We start from the raw sequence: 23,779 nt of genomic DNA on the forward strand, positions 1-23,779 counted from the left end.
TACATCTCTTGTTATTTCTCATATTCTTCCATGAGTTAAAAAAAAAGGGATGGCAGGTTTTTCAGGAATGGCACCTGATAGGTCACTAAAAGCTAGGTGGCATGTAATATGAGTGTGAAAATTCAAATATGTCCACATTTCTGGATTTTCTCTTTCGGTTTGTTTACTGTAAAAACTGAAGGGAAACAACTTTACACATTTCACACATTGGATTAATTTTCTTTTCATGTCTTTGAGATTAGTGTTTTTTTCATGAATAATGTCTGACTAAATATTTTAAAGATTGATTGTTAACTTTTTTCTCTATTTTTTTACCTTTCTTACGCAGAAATTTCCAGTGTTTATGTGGAATATTCTAATATGACATGTTAATGCTCAACAAGCCACATATTTTGCTAATTAAACTTTTATTTTGTTTCATAGGGACAAAAAGGAGAACCAGGATTAGTGCCTGTTGTAAGTATATACGTATATACTGCTTTCATGTACCATTGATAAACTTAGTTATAGCCTTGTTGTATTGATATATTATTGCTTATATACATACTTTCAAAAACGGAATTTATTTTATAACCAAGTTTTTAGTATAAAAGAAGGAAACCAAAATAGATCAATTCTTTTTTTTTTTTTTTAATTTATTTATGGCTGTGTTGGGTCTTCGTTTCTGTGCGAGGGCTTTCTCTACTTGTGGCAAGCGGGGGCCACTCTTCATCGCAGTGCGCGGGCCTCTCACTATTGCGGCCTCTCTTGTTGCGGAGCACAAGCTCCAGACGCGCAGGCTCAGTAATTGTGGCTCACGGGCCCAGTTGCTCTGTGGCATGTGGGATCCTCCCAGACCAGGGCTCAAACCCGTGTCTGCTGCATTGGCAGGCAGATTCTCAACCACTGTGCCACCAGGGAAGCCCCTAGATCAGTTCTTTAATACAATATTTCATATTTATTTTTCACAATTTCCTGACTTTTATTGTCGCATGACTAAAGGTGTAAATTAGGGTTTTACAAAATTAAATATAATGTATGTGAATATAAAGTGATAGTTAAGATGTACATTTTTTATAGTATAAATAGCCGTATAATCCAAACGGAAAGGCATGATTTAATGTGCCACACTTCTGGAAATATGTTATGCTATTATCCTGATTTAAATTCCATAGTGTATAAGAGTTCTTAAGAGTTATTTAGACTTGTAGATGATCAAAAAGTATATCATTAAAGAGGATGAAAGTTCTTCACCACTCTCCTAGATTTTAAAGGAGTTATCATCATTTTGTCAAGACAGAAGTGTAACATGTTGATTTATTTGACAATATTTGCATTTTTGCTTTGCTTTTCAATTGGCTTGTCTTTAACAAAGATTCCCTAAAAAGTAAACCGTTCATATTGTTTTCTTTCATTTAAAAACACAATGTCTAAGGTGCTGTTTTAAGCGCTTTCCAAATATTTATTTGTTTGTCTTCACAACAACTCTGAGAGGGAGGGAATTTCATAATCATTATCACCATTTTACAGAAGAGGGACCTTAAGTACAGAGACGGTAATTAATTAGTCCAAGGTCGTACAACTGGTAAGGGAAGGGATGGAGTTAGGATTTGAACCCAGGCCTCTTGGCTCCAGGATTGGTGCTCTCAATCACTATACCAGTACTGCCTCCCTATATTAGAGTTTAAATTAGATAATGTCTTAGCTTTATAGGCTAGGAGGAAATGGGCATCAACTATCAACATCTATTTGTTCTAAAAAAATTCACTGGGCTTTTGTTGTTCTTATTTGTTAGATTATTAAGTTTTCGAAAACTGTTTAGAAACTTTATCTTTACATATTATCTTGTTTATCAATTAGGTAACAGGCATACGTGGACGTCCAGGACCCTCAGTAAGTAGTTTCCTCCAATATTCATGGTACTCTTAAGTTCTTTGAGATACTGAATCTTTATGGATATTATATCTATGAAAAGACAATAGACTATAAAATAATGATGCTTGATTTCTTGAAACATTTTGTTTTGAAACATCCTCAAGTTTAAGAAGTCCTTTGCAACAGTGAATGATATTGATGAACCCTAATTAGGTTAACTGTACTCATTGAAACTAGGGCATATTAGTCTGTTGTTTGACAATGATTAAGGGTAGACTCCTTTTATCTGTTTAATGAAACAAACTGTTAATTTCATCTGTTACTATAAAATTAAATCATATATTACATTAGAGTTTGAGAAATTATGCATCAGATAGCATATTTCTGGTTTAGCGTAAAAGACTATTGATTTCAGGTTTGGATTAGTGGTAGCATTCACAGGTAACCAGATGGATAAGACACACACACACACACACACACACACACACACGCACACACAATTCCTGTAAATTTTAAAACACATTAAATTAACATAAGTGAAATACTGATACGCTTTAACAGACCTGCTATAGTCCTTCTGAAGCTTTTGCTTTTAAACAATACTGTATGTTGACTTGAGTAAATGAACAGTCTAATTTTTACAACTTGATTGAAACTCTTTTGAAGAGAAATAAAATTCTCCTGGCAACTGCCATTTTCTGGGGAAAAAAAAAGGTTAATTTAAGATATCAGCACAAAATGCCACTTTTGAAATATAATAATTTGTTATTTAAAAAATATGTATTTATTTATTTGGCTGCATCGGGTCTTAGCTGTGGCGTGTGGGATCCTTTGTTGCAGTGCGCAGGCTCTTTATTGCGGTGCGTGGGCTTCTCTCTAGTTGCGGTGTACGGGCTCTCTGGTCCTGGCTCACGGGCTCTGGAGCATATGGGCTTAGTTGCCCCGCTGCATGTGTGATCTTAGTTCTCCGACCAGGCATCGAACCGGCGCCCCCTGCACTGGAAGGCGGATTCTTAACCACTGGACCACCAGGGAAGTCCCAATCATTTGTTATTTTAATAGAGAAATAACTACAATTACCATTTGGAAAATTCTCAGTGGATTTTGAATATACGATGGAGATGATGCAATTCTAAATCAAGTTAAAAAAAAAGATACTAGATACTTGAAGGCACACAAATTAATAGTAGAATAAGAGGCCTTTCTTTCCATTGCTTTCATCAGCAACTTGAATAGTGATGAACAGTTTGAGATATCATGTACCAATATGAACTCATACATTCCGTCAGAAAATTGGAAATCTGAAGTTTGTACGATTTTGTAGTTCTCAAATCTGAATCGTAAGTTTTTTGTGTCTGAGACAAGACAGCAAAGAAACAATCCTTACAAATTTACAGTTATTGTTCAAACTAGTATATACATCTCATTGGGCACCACGATTTTACACTTCTTTTCAAGTCTTTAAGCTTCAGTGCTAAAAGAAACAGCCTTTCTATGCATACAGAGCTTTTATATACACATGGGTTTATTTTCTGTAGTCTTCAACTGAATTAAATTTTTTAAAAATGTGATATTTCTGTTTTCCAATTTTCTTATATCGGTAAACCTTTAAAACAAAAATGTCTGAAGTATATGTGTTTTGCAGGCATAACCATTGTTTTCTGTTTTAGGGACCTCCAGGATCACAAGGACCAAGAGGAGAGAGAGGCCCAAAAGGAAAACCTGTAAGTTGGCAGTGGAGTTCCCTTTTTGCGAATTGTACTGTGTACTGCATAAGCCCGTCTACACTAAGCTCCCTGGATGCAGCAAAGAGCCAGTGGCACCATTCGTTTCTCATTTCTATTAAATGTGACATAGAATTCAGGTCATGAGGTAATTGCGTATCGATCCTGATTCAGAGGAAAGCATCACATGCTAATAATTACCTAACATCTTCTTAGATAACACAGATGATATTTATTTGTCCTTTAGGGGGTCAAATTAAAATAAAGTAGAATCTAAGGAAACATAATGAGTACCTCATGTTGTTTTCAGAGGTTGTAAATCATGACTTAACAATGCCAAGAATGCATTGTTGAGATAAAACCCCCAAGTTCTGTGATCTGTGGTTGCTACAGGAATAAGCAAATAGGATAAAGGAAAAAGAAATTATTAGAGGACAAAATTTTCTTTCAAGTGGTTGTGTAATGAATTTATTTCCCAAGTAACACTGGCTTTTTCACTGAGCGGCTGCTGCGGAGCTATCAAAGGAGTGATTTTAAACATCAACAAATTCACTACCAAAGGGAACATCTTTAAATTTAAATAATCAATTCTATATTCTTGAGATAAGACATGAGGTTATCATATAATACGTGCCAGATTTTTCTCTTATTACCAAGTCCTATTGTAGCAATTCTTTTGCTTTTTTTATATCTCACCCTCAAAAACTTATGTCCTTTATGTACTAAATACCTAGACGAATTTGTATATTGCTGTCATTATCCGTGTTACAATCAGAAAAATTTCTACTGCTTAATTTTCTGTCTAATGATATCTACTAAAATTTAACTCTCTATGGATTTTTAACCTTCCAAAGATGTATTTATCCATATCTAAATGGGAAAAATAGATGAGCCAGGAAGGAAAAAACAACCTTAAATATATAAATAAGGATAAAACATATTTTTAGATCATGTTGCTAGGAACTCTTGCCACTGGTTTCATCTTTGATACGGTTCTTTGCTTCTACACATTTCACCAAGTATAGGGTGACGCCAGTACTGTTTCCAAACCACAGCTGGAGTTATGGAAGGTATTTGCAGGTATGCAGGTAAATGACAGTGGCCCCAAGGAAGGAGTTCATAGCCATGTAGGTGGGCAGCAAAACTGTGTCCCAATTCCCTTCCCTTATGGCCCATTCTTCATTGCTGTTCTGCTGAGCTGCCTCACCAGTGTTGGTAGCTTAAATGCTGTTGGTAGATCTTCAGATGTCTGTCCAGGGTCTAGGATGACAGAGACAGGTGGAAGATGACTTCAGGTGGGTGGAGGGTGGGTGGTCATGCAGAAAACACTGTGTATCAATGTACTTGTGCCCAGAATAATTGATAAAACTGAGTCCTAAGTCTAGGTAGAAGTTGCTGTGGAGTTAGTTGCTGGAATGCCAGAATTTCTGTTAGGATTCAGTGAATCTACTCCTCAGTCCTCTTACTCTTCTCTCCTCGACTTAGTATGTTATATGCTCCATTTTCTATCTTGGTTAAGTCTGAGACAATCAATGTGAATTGTGTGTGTGTGTGTGTGTGTGTGTGTGTGTGTGTGTAAAACTTTGAGGAGTAGTTATTTACCTGGAATCAAGCAAGACAGTCCTGGCAGATACCCAAGTAGAAATTTGTTCCTCTCTTAATCCTAGCAAGCATTGGTGTGATGGTAAATGTTTAATGACTGACTTATTTTTTAAAAAAAAGGTCATGAAGAACCTAGGGGCAAGACAGGAATAAAGACAGAGACCTACTAGAGAATGGACTTGAGGATACGGGGAGGGGGAAGGGTAAGCTGTGACAAAGTGAGAGAGTGGCATGGACATATATACACTACCAAACGTAAAATAGATAGCTAATGGGAAGCAGCCGCATAGCACAGGGAGATCAGCTCGGTGCTTTGTGACCACCTAGAGGGGTGGGATAGGGAGGGTGGGAGGGAGTGATTCACTGTTATAAAGCAGAAACTAACACATCATTGCAGAGCAATTATACTCCAATAAAGATGTTTAAAAAAAAAGAATATGCCTGTAGCTTTTGCTGATTTCCCTGGTGTAAATACTCCCATCAGGGCTGTTTTCAAGATACTGGCATGACGTCATAAGATACCTATAGGTAGAATGTTTTGCCTCAGGTCCCAAGACTTGCAGGAGATGCTTACCTGGACAAAAGCTGTGGCTGACACAATATAGGCTGGTACTGCAGTCATAAATACCATTTTTCTCCCCTTCCTTCATTACCATCAAACACTACAAAAGCTTGTGAAGTAGAGCTCAGTTTCTCAATCTTAACACCGCTGATGTTTGGGGCCAGACCATTCCTTATACATTGTAGGATGTTTGGCAGCATTCCTGACTTCTACCCACTAGATGCTAGTAGAAACACCTGCCCCCCTCCCTCATACAATTGGAACAAATAAAAACGTGTCTTGGTGTTGCCAAATGTCCCCTGGCAGTGGGGAGTGGGGGAGGGGAGCAAATTGTTTAAGATTGAGAACTACTGATATAGAGATACTCTCTTGAAGCTCTCATTACTAGCCAATGATCATAATGACTGTCTCTCATCACATATCCTTAGTTTTAAGTGTATTGTCCTGGTAAATTCATAGTGACAAACTAGCAGCCTGTCAAGAGGTAGACAGTCAATGGTGTGATGAGTTCTAATTGCACAAGACACAACCTCTATAGGTCTCTTCCCTCATCTGTAAAATGGGGAATATACCAGTTATTACCAACTATAACATTTCATAGTGTGTGTGTGTGTGTGTGTGTGTGTGTGTGTGTGTGTGTGTGTGATATTACTAACCATCAGTGAATAAAGTTCTTTACAATTTGGGGTCACTATGTTTCCTTTCTATTTGTGAATGTTTAAATGTTGCCACCTAGTGGCAATGTACAAGTATGTTTTATTGTGGTTTGCTGCCTGAGATAGTGGAGTATCCTGGGGGATGGGAAGGAATGATTATAAATAGAATACTTACCTTAATATAAAACTTATGTGATTCAGCACACTTGGAAATATGAAAATATATATTTTAATGTATTCTAAAGTTATAATTTTTGTTTTAAATATTTACCAGCAAAATATCATGTATTATAATATTTTTTCTTATTTTCACTTATAATCTTGCTTATTATGTTCACTTAATTTTGGATAATTTTCACAAGTTTTTATTAATTTTAATCTCAATTTGTATAAAAGTAAATCATGTAGGCTATTTAGAGGATATACCATGGAGGCACAGAATGCATCATGAAGTCAATGAAAAAGTGAACTGTCTTCAGAGCAGACTTTGAAACATGATTTTTAATCACAGAGGGCTGGGGGAAGGACACAAATTTTTGAAGATTAATATTGCCCAAACCTCTCTCTACTTGCACTGGAACTAAATGTAGTTTTTGGGTTTTCTTTGGAAATCTCTTTAAGAGCAGAGAGAATGTTTTAGCTCATTTTTTATATTAACCAAACCTGGTTATCAATTAACAATTTCACATTTTAAAAATACATTAAGAGTTTTCCACACGCAGTAGTCTGAGTAGGTCAGACTACTATGTTTTCTATGCCACCACTGACAATATACACTTCCAGCTCACGGTGTCACATTCATATGATCCAGAAGTCATAGATAGCAATGAAAAATTAGCCTCCATTATGTAAAATGAAAAAAGAGTGCAGTGAATGGTTAGTGGTTTAGGAGTCAGAAGGGGTTTGATTTTTAAAGGGTGAGAATAACTTTCTGAGAAATTAGTTTTCAAAATGTGAGTTTTCTCAGGCTAAGCTATCTACTTCTATTTGAACACATAAATTTGCTTAATTATTCCACTACTCTAGGAAGTAAACATGTCAAACATGAGTGTTTAAATATATTAAAATACATTAATTAAATTTCTGAATAGCTATTGTGCCACCCTCCCCCAAACCATCATATGCAAACTGCCCCCTCTGCCCCCTCTGCTTGTCCTGCATTTATTCCCTCTGCTGTACCAGCTTATATTTGCTTATTGTGGGCTGGAAGATATCCTCATGCTTAGGCATGAGAAGATTCTTTTACTATTAAACTCTAACTCACCATATTTTTCTTGATCCCTGCTTCTAATTAGTAAAAGTATATTGAGTTTTTTCATCCTTCCTTTCCTTTCTTTGGTCCTGTTAAGAATCTCTAGGGTTAAAAAGCCACAAAATAGTTAACAAGACTTGTGGGAATGTTAAGGTTAGGGGTCGGAGCATTTCCAGAACTGAGGACGTGGCTGTTCCCCAACCTGCCTTCAGAATGTGGGCTAGGAGGAGGGTGGAATTCAGCAGCTACAACTCATTGCTCACTGCCCTGAGAAGTAGACTTGGCTGAGTCCCCGTGCCTTTCCCTCTACTTCTCATTGGTCTGGACTACATTTGGGAGTAGTATGGAAAATAAAGTGTGCCAGACTTCAAGTACTAGAGTAGAGGATTGAAATGTGAAAATGTAATAAGCACATACTGAGTGTCTACTATGAGCCAGGAGCTATGTGAAGCATTAAAAAATTAGAAAGATGAGAAAAACCACAAACCCCAATCAAGGATCCATCACATTCTTTTTTTAAGTGGGGGAAAGTTAAGCAAGAACATACACAGTAAATTTAATCTAAGACAGACAAGTGAATTTAGAAATCGTTGATGAGATACCCTGAACAGCAAAACTCAACCAAATAAGGAAGCTTATACTAGAATACTGACGAACTGAATACACTCTTATAATTATTTCAAGAAGGCTCATTACTGGGGGTTTAACACATCAAGAGTAAAATTCTTACCCAGAATGTACCACGTCCCGTTGGTAGAGGCTGTGACCAGGGCTGAAATCCGCAGTGTTGGAATAGCTGATGAAATTACTGTAGGTGGCTGGGTTGCTATTTTAAAAAAAATAATGAACACTTTATCTCCATCAAGAAGTCTGGTTTTTGCTTTCAATTAAGTACATATTTGGCAATGGGTTCTAATTTCTACTGGCTTATTTTTCCAGGGTCCTCGTGGTCCTCAGGGAATCGATGGAGAACCAGGTGTTCCTGGTCAACCGGGTGCCCCAGGACCTCCTGGACATCCATCTCACCCAGGACCCGATGGCATGAACAGGGTGAGATGTGTGCATTGTTCAATATCATCTTTAGATAAAATATTTTTTGATTTATTGTTATGATTTTAAATTGTGTTAGTTCAGATGTTGACCCTTGACTGCAAGAGAAGCTTAAGTGAACACAATACTGCTGTGAATAACAATAAAACTAGGAAAACCACAGGGAATTGTTGGAAAATTCGAAGTAGCACTTTTTAAAAGTGCTGCTTCGAATTATTTGTATTTCTCAATGTCAGTTCTGGTCATTGGAATTTTGTACTTTCTGTTGATCCTGAAGGACCAGTAATATTGTTCCCACTATGAATTGATAAGAGAAATATGTCCTTATCCTTTGTTCTCTAGGCTCAGAATGCTGACAAAATCTGTGTCATGTCCTCTACACCAAGGGAGGATGACATATCCAGGATGATGTATATGAAAGAGCCACTGAGTTGACACTAAAAATGCTACCTGGTTATTTCCTGAATATCAGTTTCCTGCCAGAAGTAAAATAAAACAAAGTGTCTTTCTTTACCTGCCTCTTTGAATTCTTAGTGGCAGAGGCAGGGGATTTATGAGTAGATTGCATAGCACAACAAGGGAACTTATGGAACCCTGAAATATGATTTTTCTTTTACAACAATTTTTTACATTTGATTTTCAACACATTGTAGAAGGAATTGCCAGTTTATTTTTAAAACAATACGCACATTCTTTTCCCACTAAAATCTGGAAATTAATAGAACTCCTGGAATGAGTATGGGCAGTTTTGGTCAATTGGGTTACCAGAGATTTTTAGATATGAAAGAGAGTAGGTAAAACTGTTGCCAATTTTGGAACATTCAGGGACTCATTAAAAGGATTGTAAAATTGTAATCAACTTATATAAGTACAGTTTAAAGTTGGCCACAAACAAAGAAGAATATCATCTAAGTAAAATATTCTGAAATGGAATCTGCAATCTTTAGGACAAATGTTTTAAAGGCACTTTTAGGTTTTGTTCAGTTGCTTGGCATGCTCTAACCATGGAAGAAAATCAGATAAAATGATTCTCAGAAGAGCCATTCTTTAAGAATCCCAGAGAATGTACACTCCTCAGTTTAAAAAGTATGTTGATATATGTCTTTTACTGTGGAAATAATGTCAACACATTGCTTTTACAGCCGTTTTCAGCTCAGATGGCTGGGTTGGATGAAAAGTCTGGACTTGGGAGTCAAGTAGGACTGATGCCTGGCTCTGTGGTAAGTTCAGATTTTACTGATAATCAAAGTACTTTGGAAAAACCATTGTGCAGAGAGGTTTGAGTTGGCTAGTTAAGAAGTGATATGTGTCTTCTTAAAACATATCCATCCATCAGTTCATTCATTCAATTTATTTATCAAACCCTGGTGTGTACCAGTTAAAAGCCCAATGGTTTTCCATTCCTAACTATGCAAAATATTTGTCTACATTAATAAAGGGCTGTCTGTATTTTTCACTTAGTATTTGAAGAAAATAAAGAATTTTAAAACATATAACCACCACCACCTCAACAAAAACTGTACTTTTTAAAAATTAAAAAAAAACTTTTATGGTATTGTTAGAAAGTTTTTTTGTTTGTTTGTTTTGTTTTTTTTTGTGGTACGCGGGCCTCTCACTGTTGTGGCCTCTTCCATTGCGGAGCACAGGCTCCGGACACGCAGGCCCAGCGGCCGTGGCTCTCGGGCCCAGCCTCTATGCGGCATGTGGGATCTTCCCGGACCGGGGCACGAACCCGTGTCCCCTGCATCGGCAGGCGGACTCTCAACCACTGCGCCACCAGGGCAGCCCTGTTAGAAAGTTATTTGAAAAAATTTTGAAATGAGAAGTTTTACCACTTTAAGTTTTTATTATTTCCTATTTAATACTCTCTGGTTGCCTTATGCCAACAACTCTAAAATTTATGCACTGGGCCATCCCCATTCTCTTTTGAATTTCTTCAGCAGCTAGAAAGGTTCCCATTTTCTCTAAGTATTTTAACCTGGGTATTTGGAGCAGTGCAATTTCATTGAATGAATTAACACTTTTCAAAGCAACTTCTCCATGCTTTTTTGCTCATAATATAATTCAAAGGCATCCCAGATTAATGACATTTCAGACAATGTAAAGTCAGACTGCATAAACACCCCTTCTACCCATCCTTAAGGCCAGCAAATAACTTAAACATTATTTGTATATATTTTAAGTCACTTAAACATTGTTTGTTTATATACATTCTAAGTCAGTAGCAGTATGGTCTCATTCAATGATTACCTTGGGATATTTTTCTGAAATATATGAGTTTTTAACCGTTTGAAATTACATATGTGTTTATTTTTTTTAAATGAAGCTTTTATTTTCTTACTAGCTAAATATCTGATCAATCCAAAACAAAAATTTAAGTTTTTGCCATAAGAACAAACTAGATTTTGATTTAATTGCTTTCACCTTTTAAAGTGTGACATTTTAAAAAATTACATAGACATTTGTTAATAATTTTTAAAATTGCATTTTCCTTTTTTCCTTTGGTTAAGCCTCAGTGTAATCATTTCATGGTTAAATGGGGAAAGCCTGTGTGGATACTTTAAGTGTATGTTGTGAAAGAAAGAAATAACCCAGAAAACTTAGTGCCCCAGATTGTTTTAAACTTACATTTAAAATAATCTAGTCATTATTATTGATAGTTTCATAAGCCTTTAGTTCAACTTGCTCATTTTAAGTTATAAGAGTTAGCTGCTGTGAAGCTGAAGAATGAAATAGACGGTTTGATAACGAATTTATGCTTGCCAAGGTTTTTCTTTGTTGGATGTTCTGCTTTAATAGAACCACCCCTTAAGCAATGCAAGTGTTCTTGTCCCAAAGACACTGGGTGTGTACAGGCACATTCTTTATTTCTTTGTATGACACTGAGGGTGTGTGTAAAATCATCCCAAATGTTGCCCAAGCTTTAATCTTTTTGAATTTAGTTGTATTCCAGGTAAATACAGAAGGACGTCATCACCTTTTCACTGTCAGAGCTTTACTTTTCCAGATTCTAAAGCTGATTCAACATTTTTGAAACGTTTCAACTAATTGTCATGAACACTATACAACTTTTCCTCTCATTTGTTTCTAAGGGTCCTGTTGGCCCAAGGGGACCTCAAGGTTTACAAGGACAGCAGGTAAGTATTCTTATAATTAAATTACATACTGTAGCAAAAAAAGAAAAATTTATAAATAAGGTCTCTGTGACATGACTGCTTTTGGTTGGCCTTTGAATTGTATATTTTAATGCTCACTGAATGGGCTGTATTCAGTTAATTTTCACTCACTTAGAAATATATGCAGTATGTTTTTCATAGATTCTTTATGATGTTAAAGTTTTATTATCTGGTTTCTTTATGTTACTGATCTCCAATACAAAGAATTTTTATGTGCCTGTGCTTCTGAAATAACACATCATTATCTCATGTCATGGTGAAAATTCTCATAATTAGTTACGTGCCAACTCTGGAGCTCTGAAATCAGATCATAGGACATCACCATGTGGTATTATTAAAAATAACAGTGAAGATGATCACTCCCTCGAATCTTTAAAAAGAATATAATACTGTACTTTCTTTCTATAGCCTATCAAATACCAATAAAAGAGTGATGTAGAGCCATTTTAATGTTTGTAGCAATTTGACAGGCAGTAGGAAATGATTTTTCAAAAGAGAGAAAGAAAGGAATTCTTAGCTCAATCAAAGATACTGTATTTTCATTATCATGTGTGTGGACTTTTACTTCAAGCTATTTTATATTACTGCCATTGTGAATGGCAACTGTAGTTGATAAAGAAGAAGAAGAGGGAGATAACTACCATTATTGAACTCACTCTGTGCCAGCACTATTCTAGGTTCTTAATGTGCATTAGTTATCTGAAGAGCTATAGCAGCCGAATGAAGTAGGCACCATATTATTCTCATTTCACAGATTAGGAAATGAGGTATAGAGAGATTAAGTAACGCACTCAAAGTCACACAGGTGGAGAGTGGTAGAGCCAGCATTTTGAGCAATTGCATTATACTGCAGAGAGTGTAGGATTTAGTATTATGTTTTTCTTTGGTTTGTTTATATAACTTGCATATTATACATAAATTATACATAGATATATAATTTATTTTCAATTTTAGGGTGGTATTGGCCCTACAGGACCTCCTGGTGAGCCTGGTGACCCTGGACCAATGGTAAATGTCAAGTAAGCATGTAGACCCAGTTAAATATGGGTCCACCATTATAATGATGTCATGAGTTATTTATATTACCAGCTCTTTCCTAATGTGGCAAGAAATTCCAGTCCAATTCAGGAGCCCTCTGTTATGCACTGTGCTTAAGCTGTACGTTTCTTTTGGCAGAGTATTTAAATTCAGAGGCTTTGAATGTGGTCAGCAGAAAGTGCTAAGATACTTGCATTTGTGAACTTTTTTTCCTTTTGAGCACATAATCTGACAGATACAACATAAAATTCAGAATATTAATAAAGTTATTTTCTATGATATTTTTCATTTGTTGCAGCTATATTTTGGATTATATCATTGATGGGGATGGGTAAATATAGGTAAATATTCTTTTTGTTCCTTTCATGTTATTTCATTTTTTTATTAGGGTCCACTTGGTACACGTGGACCAGAGGGCCCTCCTGGAAAACCTGGTGAAGATGTAAGCTACCTTTCTTCATTTTGCTTTGAAATTTTGAAAGAGGCTAAGAAGGAGCTACAGTGTTAGCATGAATGTTATTCATTGGTTCCCATTTCATTTCCTCCATTTCTGTCATTAAAGTCACTAAAAACTGGAGAAGTCAGAATGGAATTTTACAAAATTTAAAAGTGCTCTTAATTTTGATGGTATTATATTATTATAATAATAATATAATAGGTACTGTATCCTTGCCTGCATTCTTCATGTTTTCCATTATGATTTCTCCATGAGATACTAGAATTGTCACAATAGCAATAACCTTTGGTAGTAGAGCTTTTGAAGTGATCTTAAGGAAAAATACATTGCTTTGATCCCAAAACATCATTGTGAGGCCCTCATTAATTGGATTTTTAAAAATGTGTTAGTAAAATAGTGTCAATATTGTTCTCCAGTGCTCAAAATGCTTCATTTTGAGCACTGAAGAAATTTTGAGCATTTGAAGAAATGCTACATTTCTTTCATTGAATTTTTAATTAAAGTTATGACTAAACTTCAGATTTTAACATTAAGAACGTGTGATCAAAGAACAAATAACACCCTGTTCTTTGATCAAAGAGCAAAGAACAGGGTATAACAACAGATTTGCTTTTCTGGATTCTTTTGTTAGTTGTACCAAAGTTGAGGATAAAATTATGGGTAAACCATCAACGTCCGTGTGACATTAAACCAAGAAAATATTTTCTCTTTGTGTATCATGAGATTTATTTAAGTGGATTACAATGAATTTGGCCATAAAGAAAATATCTCTGGTAGTTCTTAAACTTTTTTTCATCACAAGAAAGAAATGGCACATATCATTGTAAGAAGCATATTTATTTAATTCAGTGCTACATGTTGATGTAGAATTTCATAGCGTGTGTGTGTGTATGTGTGTGTGTAAATTTTGATGTTCATAAAAGGGTGAGCTAGGTGAGACCAGTATAATTTATATTTATTTCCTCTTCTGATAAATGAGTGAAATCACAAACTGACTTGTTCTAATGGATTGCCATCAGGAATAGAGCTGTGTTCTTACATTGCTTAGAGCATTGGGCATGAGCTTTCTAAGTAAGACTTTTTATCTGCAATTGATTTGTCATTTAGTCTCAGGAGAGAACATTTTAATTCCTCTTTGCTTCCCTCTACTTTGCTTTTTTTCCATGAAGGGTGAGCCTGGTAGAAATGGAAAAGCTGGTGAAGTAGGATTTGCAGGATCTCCGGTAAGTTTATACTGATCAATACAACAATGTAAAGACAAACTTCAAAAAATAAAGAACATTTAAAATTACCTCGCAATTCATTGCCTGTGCATGTATTAGGCACTGTCACCAAGATGTGTTCTCTTCTGTCATTCTGAAACAGGACGATTTGCCAGGGTGATAGCTAATTCCAATTGCCTGCTTTGCATTGGCACCTTATGAATGACCCTCCTAGAGATAGAAAATTATATCATAACCTAACATGGATTCTTTCCAAAATGAGTATCAAATTTTCATTTAAGTTACCAGCTTGACTTACTTAAATTTCACAACATATCAATCCCATTTTTCTTTTAAAGATATTTTTAGTATTTTTAATTTTGTATTATTCATATGTTGAAAACAACTGCTTTAAAGGGTTTATTGATTTGTTTTTTATATCCTAGAACAATAAATTGTGGACAAGATTCCTTTTTGGCTGCTTCCCCAAACCCTATTGTTGACTGAAATTCTTGATTGATGTTCTGGCCCCAAAAATCTTATGACAAGGTGTACTGATCACCAGCTCTCCTAATACAGCTGTTTTCTTCCCGCTTGGCTTACTACAGGGAGAAGTCCCTGGCAACTGGCTCCACCAGAATTCAAGACCTGGGCCATTTGGCCACACTCTGACCCCACCTTTCTTTCTTCACTCATATTACTTTGATAGGCCCTCCCCTAGGACGCACTACACAGGCAATGGGGAAAATTAGAAAATGATAAGCAAGCAAAAATGTTCTAACATTCCTGCTCTTAAACTTCTTCCTTGTCCAAAATCCCCTAAACTAATTTGGCCACCTACTTAATATATTTCAGATAATATCCTAATGTTTCTACCACCCAATACATCCAACAATACTGAATTATTCCCCCTTTACTTTCTGAAGATTGATGAGGTTCAATGCTAGGATTTTTTTTAAGCAAATAAATGCTGATCTTTTAAGGGAATTTACAAGGCTGTAAGGATTATTTCGTTACAAACACAAAACCAGTTCCCCAGCTCCCCACTCTCTCTTTCCTTTCCTCCCCCTGAAAAGTCCATGCAGACAAAGACATATGGTTTAGTCATTAGCACAGATGTCCACGTGAACCAATCCAGGCTTGAACCTCCTGCCCTGCTACACTCTTGCACCTACTCACAGCGTGGGCCCTCCACGGGGGAGGAAACGTGCCCTGCCAGCATGTCACAGATGCATTCTGTGAGTGCGATGCAACAATGTGTGATTGGGGTGTGATGACAGTCTTGGGTCAGCAGAATGAGGAAAATTTTATGAGCACTAGTACATCTGGTTTATTTTCTTGTTATATTAGAGATATGTAATCATATGAGAATTCCCTTGCAGACCACAAAAATTCAAAAGTTAACTAATTATTTGAAATAGCATAGCTCAGTAATTCCCCTATAGACTTAGATGGATGTATACTGAGTTTCTGCTCAGGATGGAGGGGAGTCGAATCTCAGTAAAGGGGAGCATTCCAGTGGAAAAACTTAAAGGGAGTTTTTGAAGTGAACAAATTCCTAAGTCAGGCTGTGTAAACAGAAGAATTAGTGGAACTTTATTTGTTCAGAGAGCATGGTTTGATGTGCCCTTACTATGATAACCCCCTAGAGAACCCCCTAGATAACCCCCTAGAAAACCCCCCAGAAACATTTTCCCTGGAAGAGGTCGCAGAGGAATTATTGCTTTGCTTTTATCATACAAATTTCATTTATTGAGTTATTTATTCATTCAATTAACTTTAAGTAAAGTCTATGATAATACAGAACAGAAGGATTTCACTTGTTAGATTGTGCTAGTACAAGAGAAGTTCCTAAGAAAGATTTAGGAAAAGCACTATGAATGTCAAGAAGATGAAAAAGATGATGAATGTTAAACCATTTCTTCGTTCAGTTGTTTATTCAATGCTTATTCTTGAATGCCCACTACTAAGGCATAAGGCTAAGTGCCAGGGATATGCAGACTAATAATAATAATTGATAATATTTGATAGCATCAGTCTGTGCTATCAAGGTGCTCAGTCTACTGGTGGCAGTATTAATAGCATCCAGTTCAAAACCTAATCAATGTAGTCAACCAGAATAAGTGAATAATTAAGTCACTTATCTATTTTAAGAGGGTATGAGGAAAAAGTTTCAAGCATCATTTCAAAATAGTCATGCCATTTGGATTTTATTTAGTGTTTGATTTTTATTGTTCTTTTTATTTAATCTGCTTACGTGAAGGATGCATAGAATTAGAATAGAATAGAATTAACAGAAATGAAGAAGCTGAGTCAAGGAGCCAACCCATTCTCTTCGTATTTCTTGACTTTCTTTTCTGTTGGATATTTCATTTTCTCAGTTTTTTAAACAATCACAAATCCACAAGCTTCTCCTGAACATTTTATTTTAAGAAATTTCTGATCACATTTTAATATAATCTTTCTAATCATATTCTGCTGCTAATACTTAGAAGTTCAGAAAAAATAAATCATATTGGTTTGCTACACATACATTCTTCTACCACAAACAAAACACGATATAAAGGCAGGAAAGCATAGTTTTCCTTAAGTTCTTCGGATTTTTTTTCCTATACCTTGAGCTGCTTGATTCAGACACTGAGCAGCTTGACTCAGGTTTATTTTCTTGTTGTTTATTCTTTATTAATTATAATACAGTGATATAATTTGAAAATCTGAAAATGTCATCAAATCAATACCTGACATTAATCCGTGTCTCTGTGTAAGACATGTTTCCATTTGCCTTGCTAATTTTTGATCACCTAGATGTATTTTGACAGGTAAAAATATACTTCTCCTTTTTCTTCTTAGGTTTGTTAGTGAAAAACTATGTAGCAGATATTTCTTGGAAGAAAAAGTGTATTATGCAATTAATGACTCTGAAATGCCTTATCTGGTTTTTTTTTTACCCTCGACAGGGAGCTCGAGGATTTCCTGGGGCTCCTGGTCTTCCAGGCCTGAAGGGTCACCGAGTAAGTTCAATCCTCTGTAATCCTTTTAGATACTGTGGCTTATAGAGTAGGGTCTGGGGAGCATTACCTTCAAAATCGTTACAATTCCATTTGTCAATTGCCCTTAACTGGCTGTGGTTGTAGTAGTCATCTGCAGTTACCAAAATCACAATGCTTTTTTTTTACATTTCCTTTGAATTTCATTTGATTCTATAAACAAATGTATTTTGAGTTCTTACTATGTAATACTGCGAATACTATGAATACTGTGCTATAAAAGAAAAAACAGTGATAAATGAGAAATGCCCAAAGCTGACTCTCAGCTTCAGGCTAATGATATTCAGTTAAGAAAATATGCAATTACTGTATAGTGGAATAAATGACACAATACTAAAAAGTGTACTAGATCACAGGGGGTGCCTAGCCAACTCACCCCAACTCAGACATGGAAGTCTATAGAATGCCTCTCTCTTTATAACTCAGGATAATTAATATGTAACTATTATGTTACATACATATATAGAAATTACATATCTATCTATCTATCTGAAAGCATGGTTGATATTCACTCAGTGTACATTGACTGGCCTCTGTTTTGAGTGGTTGAGCTTATGATTAGAATGCTTGCTCCTATACTCATTAAATATTTTGAACATCACTCCTGGATATAAACCATATTTTATAACTATATAAATTCTATAATTATTTGTTTTCTCTAAGGCCACCATAGGTTTTTTACTTGTTGCTATAAAATAAATTTCTATGAAGTCACAAAAATTTGAAAGGTGAGAGCATTGCACATTGAAAACATTATTTAAAGAGGGAAACCCTACTTTAATTTTCTTTGAATAGACTTTCAAAAAAGGTTGAGAATTTGGAAACATTTTGAGTAACAACTGTAAATCTGAGATCCGTTTTCATAAGGTACTTTCTGTGAGCTTATTTTTGGTTCTTCTTTTACATTTCTGAGGCTCAAAAAAGCAGTACAATACAAATTTATATTTTTCTTCTCAGGGACACAAAGGTCTTGAAGGCCCTAAAGGTGAAGTTGGAGCAATCGGTTCCAAGGTAATTGTATAGTATCTCAGTACAACCTCACTATAGCATTTCTGTTCTGCTTCAAGTCTAAAATATTTTTCAGGACCACCTTAAATAGTTCTGGAGGAAAGAGGAGTATAAAAAATGAATAGTTAAGTAGATAAATTTAATAGATAAATATAATCTTTCATCGATGAGTGGCAATAGATTTAGCAGGGTACACAACATGACTTAATTTTGCCACCAAGAACAGCCACCATGGCACTGGGTTTCTACCAATGTAGGATGGCTGTTATCTTTATATAAAGATGCACTATGAATCCACCCTCTAAAACACATTTACTCTTTCTTTTTTCTTTAAAAATATCTGAGAGTTTTAGATGGTTCATTAGTCCCATTATTTAGTACCCTTTTAATTCTAGGGCCTTTTGGCCATCATTTCTTTCCCAAATTTATTTATGCTTCTAGAGGGAAAGAGAACATTCAGGAAGTACAGATGACTTTTTAGTAGAAAGTACGATGAAATACATATATGGAAAAGCATTGGCTTTAAATTTGTCATTTCTAAGCTTCCTATAAGAGATCTTAAAGGAATATTACAGTCAATTTTAGCTTTCTAAATTTTACTTGACCTAAAGTATTATCAGACATAGACAAATAGTTTTTTAATTCTAATTAATGTGGCTAGGTATGATAGTTCTATCAATCTTGCTTAAATCCCCAATTTTATTTTAGACTTATTTCTGTAGGAACTAAATTTCCATTGTATTTTGAGAAAAGGTGTTACAGCAGAATTTTGAGGTCCTTCATTGAAAGTATACCTTTCAAATGCTCACTTTGAAAAATAAACCTTTAAAATAACACACACATGGAACAGAATGATATGAATATCAATTGAAGGTTTCTCATATTGTAATATGATCTCATTTTTGCTTTAGGGTGAAGCTGGCCCTACTGGACCAATGGGTGCCATGGGTCCAATGGTACGTATAAATTTAATTCTTTGCTTTTTTAGATTATACTAAGAGAATGTTTAAATGAAAAAAAAAGAAAAAAGGACCTAGAGAACATATGTTAGCTGGTGAAATAATCCTTTATTATCAGTTGAAAGGCAAGCACACTATAAGAATTGCCCCTTCAGGGCTTCCCTGGTGGCGCAGTGGTTGAGAGTCCGCCTGCCGATGCAGGGGACACGGGTTTGTGCCCCGGTCCGGGAAGATCCCACATGCTGCAGAGCGGCTGGGCCCATGAGCCATGGCCGCTGAGCCTGCGCGTCCGGAGCCTGTGCTCCGCAACGGGAGAGGCCGCAACAGTGAGAGGCCCGCATACCGCAAAAAAAAGAATTGCCCCTTCAAATAGAAAAGGCTTCCTGCATTACATTGTTTTTCTTATTTGTTGAATGCCCTTATTCTTTTTCAGTGCCCAGTGATCAAATCAGGATTATTGTAGATTTAGGCCATTAAAGCTAGGTTAAGTGAAATCTATTTAGGCCAATTATAATGAGTCTTGATCGATTTGAGTAGTGAAATCAAACTACCCTAGAAATTCAAGTAAGATATTTCAAGAGATGTTTCTCTATCATCTGCAGGGCCCAAGAGGAATGCCAGGAGAGAGAGGGAGACTTGGGCCACAGGGTGCTCCTGTAAGTATGTGTATTTCAACTCTCTCCAATGCTTTACTGAATATGCGTTTTAAATGAGAATGACATACTGGTTGCCTACTTTGTAATTTTTATACTTTTTATTTTGAAACAAATTTAGGTTTACAGAAAAGTTGAAAAAATAGAAGAGAGTTTCCATGTACCCTTGTACACTATACCTACCTTCTGTTAATGTTAACATCTTACATAACCAAAGTACATTTGTTGCCTACTTATTTTAATACAGAATTTAAGAAATAATAAAAAAATTTAGCAGCATGGAGAATCATAGACTTTGGAATAGTAATCACATTATAATAACAGGTAATACTTATCAAGCACTTATTATCTGCCAAGCATTCTTCTAAATATCTTTATCTCTTGTTCATCACAATCCTAAAAGGTAAGTACTATGAATAAACCCTTTTAAAGATTAGAGCCTCCTGATCATATTCCCTAGTTGTACAGATTGAGAAATTCTCTTGCTGTCTGTCCATCTACCTTGAACCTGGAGGAGGGCGTTATTTTGTTCATTCTCATCACAGCTCTCTGAAAGTTGGGCGATACTTGCTAATATTTCAAACTTGCAGTTCATTATATTTCACCCACTTTTCTTTTGACAATTAAGGACTGCCACCTGGCCTCTGTTATTTTGATATCCTATCATCCCCATTATAATTAAAATTCCCAGGTTTATAACATCCCCTACTATTATCCCATAGAAGACAACCACCTTAGTGCTTCTCAGTGATACCAAAGTCAGGGCCTTGATTCAGGAGAAGTGAGACCCTCTCACTAGGCCATTCTTTATCACTTACAGGCAGAGTATCCTCTGGAAATGTAGAGAATATTGTAGAATATAGTCAGCTATTGCCTTATCCAGCCATACATATTATATCCAATCTACTGTGTTCACTTCTCTGTGCTTTATTATACCATCTGCCCAGGCAGTTCCAGCATTTCTGCTTCACTTAGTGTGTGCCATTGCTCTTTCCAAGTTTCTAAGAACTATTGTCCCTCTTAACAACATTTCCCAGGGTCTTTAGCAGGGTGTTAAATATGTATTATGGGAGAGTGCTTCCAAATCATTAAAATTCTCCAGCTTTATATCCTGTCCCTCTTGATCCAGTACCTTCAGGACCTAGTCCCATACATTCTTGGATTCTGCCTCTACAAGATGTATAGGACTTATAGATTTTTTAGTGTATAGTCTCTTCACTCTTTTATCAGAAACAGCATTTCCTCAATGCAGTTATTTTGTGACTTGATGCTAGTTGTTGGTCTGGTGGCCGGGGGAGGAGCAGGTGATGGTGGTGGTGGCATATGTTGTCTGATAAAGTAGAGGCCTTTGTTTCATCTTTAAGCAAGAGAGAAGTATAAGCTGTTAATGGTGGTAAGGACCACTTCTGTAGGCCCAGAGGCTTCAGGGTATTTGAGATTTCAAAGTTTCTAAGATATCCCAATGCCAAATTTCAAGGTCCCATTCCCTCCAATCAAGGGCCCTGACCATGGCATAGCAGACTTTCCACATTTTAGAATTCAACCTTCTCAAGAGCACTTAAACCTTTATAATAAAGTCCTGGGCCTAATCTTCAACTTTTTCTTCCCTCTGGTTGTAGAAGATGACAATATTTTTAAATGCTGCTAGGGAGATTTATATTGATGATTAATTACCATCAGCCTTTCAACATCTTTCTCCAATGGATTCACTTGACAAGACCCATGCAGTTCCATTAACTTTGTAATTGTTACATCCCCTAAACTTTCTCAAATGCCTGAGCTATTGCACCCATAGCCCACTCCCTTACAGTTGTACCCTATCTGAGTTCACTACTGGAGACAATATTTACTACTGAATCACTATAGCATGCCAAGAGAAGTCCATACTCCATCTATTGCCAGCTGGCCAGGGAGGAATCCAGCTTAAACCTCCATTTTAGCATCGGTTTTCTTGACTACCTCTGGCACCAATGACATATGGGTTAATTTTCCAAGGAAATGGCATTATAACAGAGTCGTGTGCAGGAAATTTGTTTTTGGAGTGCTCTCAGAAACGACACCCTATGGGACCTCCCTGGTGGTGCAGTGGTTAAGAATCCGCCTGCCAAGAGGGCAGACAGCAAAAGCAAGAACTATAATCCTGCAGCCTGTGGAACAAAAACCACATTCACAGAAAGATAGACAAGATGAAAAGGCAGAGGGCTATGTACCAGATGAAGGAACAAGATAAAACCCCAGAAAAACAACTAAATGAAGTGGAGGTAGGCAAACTTCCAGAAAAAGAATTCATAATAATGATAGTGAAGATGATTCAGGACCACGGAAGAAGAATGGAGGCAAAGATCAAGAAGATGTAAGAAATGTTTAACAAAGACCTAGACCTAGAGGAATTAAAGAACAAACAAACAGAGATGAACAATACAATAACTGAAATGAAAACCATACTAGAAGGAATCTATAGCAGAAACCCTGAGGCAGAAGAACGGATAAGTGACCTGGAAGACAGAAGGGTGGAATTCACGGCTGCTGAACAGAATAAAGAAAAAAGAATGAAAAGAAATGAAGACAGCCTAAGAGACCTCTGGGACAACATTAAATGCAACAACATTTGCATTTTAGGGGTCCCAGAAGGAGAAGAGAGAGACAAAGGACCTGAGAAAATATTTGAAGAGATTGTAGTTGTAAACTTCCCTAACATGGGAAAGGAAATAGCCACCCAAGTCCAGGACGTGCAGAGAGTCCCACAGAGGACAAATCCAAGGAGAAACATGCCAAGACACATAATAATCAAATTGGCAAAAATCAAAGACAAAGAAAAATTATTGAAAGCAGCAAGGAAAAAATGACAAATAACATACAAATGAACTCCCATAAGGTTAACGGCTGATTTCTCAGCAGAAACTCTACAAGCCAGAAGGGAGTGGCATGATATACTTAAAGTGATGAAAGGGAAGAATCTACAACCAAGATTTCTCTACCCAGCAAGGATCTCATTCAGATTCTACGGAGAAATCAAAGGCTTTACAGACAACCAAAAGCTAAGAGAATTCAGCACCACCAAACCAGCTCTACAACAAATGCTAAAGGAGCTTCTCTAAGTGGGAAACACAAGAGAAGAAAAGGACCTACAAAAAAACAAACCCCAAACAATTAAGAAAATGGTCGTAGGAACATACATATCGATAATTACCTTAAACATGAATGGATTAAATGCTCCAACCAAAAGACACAGGCTTGCTGAATGGATACAAAAAAACAACACCCATCTATATGCTGTCTACAAGAGGCCCACTTCAGACCTAGGGAAACATGCAGACTGAAAGTGAGGGGACAGAAAAAGATATTCCATGCAAATGGAAATCAAAAGAAAGCTGGAGTAGCAATACTCATATCAGATAAAATAGACTTTAAAATAAAGAATGTTACAAGAGACAAGGAAGGACACTACATAATGATCAAGGGATCAATCCAAGAAGAAGATATAGCAATTATAAATATATATGCACCCAGCATAGGAGCACCTCAGTATATAAGGCAGC

At 36.3% G+C, this 23,779-nt stretch overlaps 1 protein-coding gene across 2 annotated transcripts in view; it reads left to right on the forward strand.

Annotated features, from left to right (window-relative positions):
- The window catches only part of COL5A2 (collagen type V alpha 2 chain), a 143,852-nt gene that overhangs the window by 75,724 nt on the left and 44,349 nt on the right, over positions 1 to 23,779 (forward strand). Inside the window, exons 4-16 of one of the 2 annotated variants that reach the window (XM_032638021.1) lie at positions 424 to 456; positions 1,840 to 1,872; positions 3,525 to 3,578; positions 8,590 to 8,700; positions 9,843 to 9,920; positions 11,793 to 11,837; positions 12,831 to 12,884; positions 13,303 to 13,356; positions 14,541 to 14,594; positions 17,531 to 17,584; positions 18,578 to 18,631; positions 19,540 to 19,584; positions 20,190 to 20,243. In XM_032638021.1, coding sequence (XP_032493912.1) covers positions 424 to 456; positions 1,840 to 1,872; positions 3,525 to 3,578; positions 8,590 to 8,700; positions 9,843 to 9,920; positions 11,793 to 11,837; positions 12,831 to 12,884; positions 13,303 to 13,356; positions 14,541 to 14,594; positions 17,531 to 17,584; positions 18,578 to 18,631; positions 19,540 to 19,584; positions 20,190 to 20,243 — 723 coding nt within the window. Of the gene's footprint in view, positions 1 to 423; positions 457 to 1,839; positions 1,873 to 2,734; positions 3,579 to 8,589; positions 8,701 to 9,842; positions 9,921 to 11,792; positions 11,838 to 12,830; positions 12,885 to 13,302; positions 13,357 to 14,540; positions 14,595 to 17,530; positions 17,585 to 18,577; positions 18,632 to 19,539; positions 19,585 to 20,189; positions 20,244 to 23,779 lie in introns of those variants that run through there. The other variant, XM_032638022.1, reaches the window with a different exon arrangement.

The sequence above is a fragment of the Phocoena sinus genome, chromosome 7 (assembly GCF_008692025.1).
Source record: "Phocoena sinus isolate mPhoSin1 chromosome 7, mPhoSin1.pri, whole genome shotgun sequence".
NCBI lineage: Eukaryota > Metazoa > Chordata > Mammalia > Artiodactyla > Phocoenidae > Phocoena > Phocoena sinus.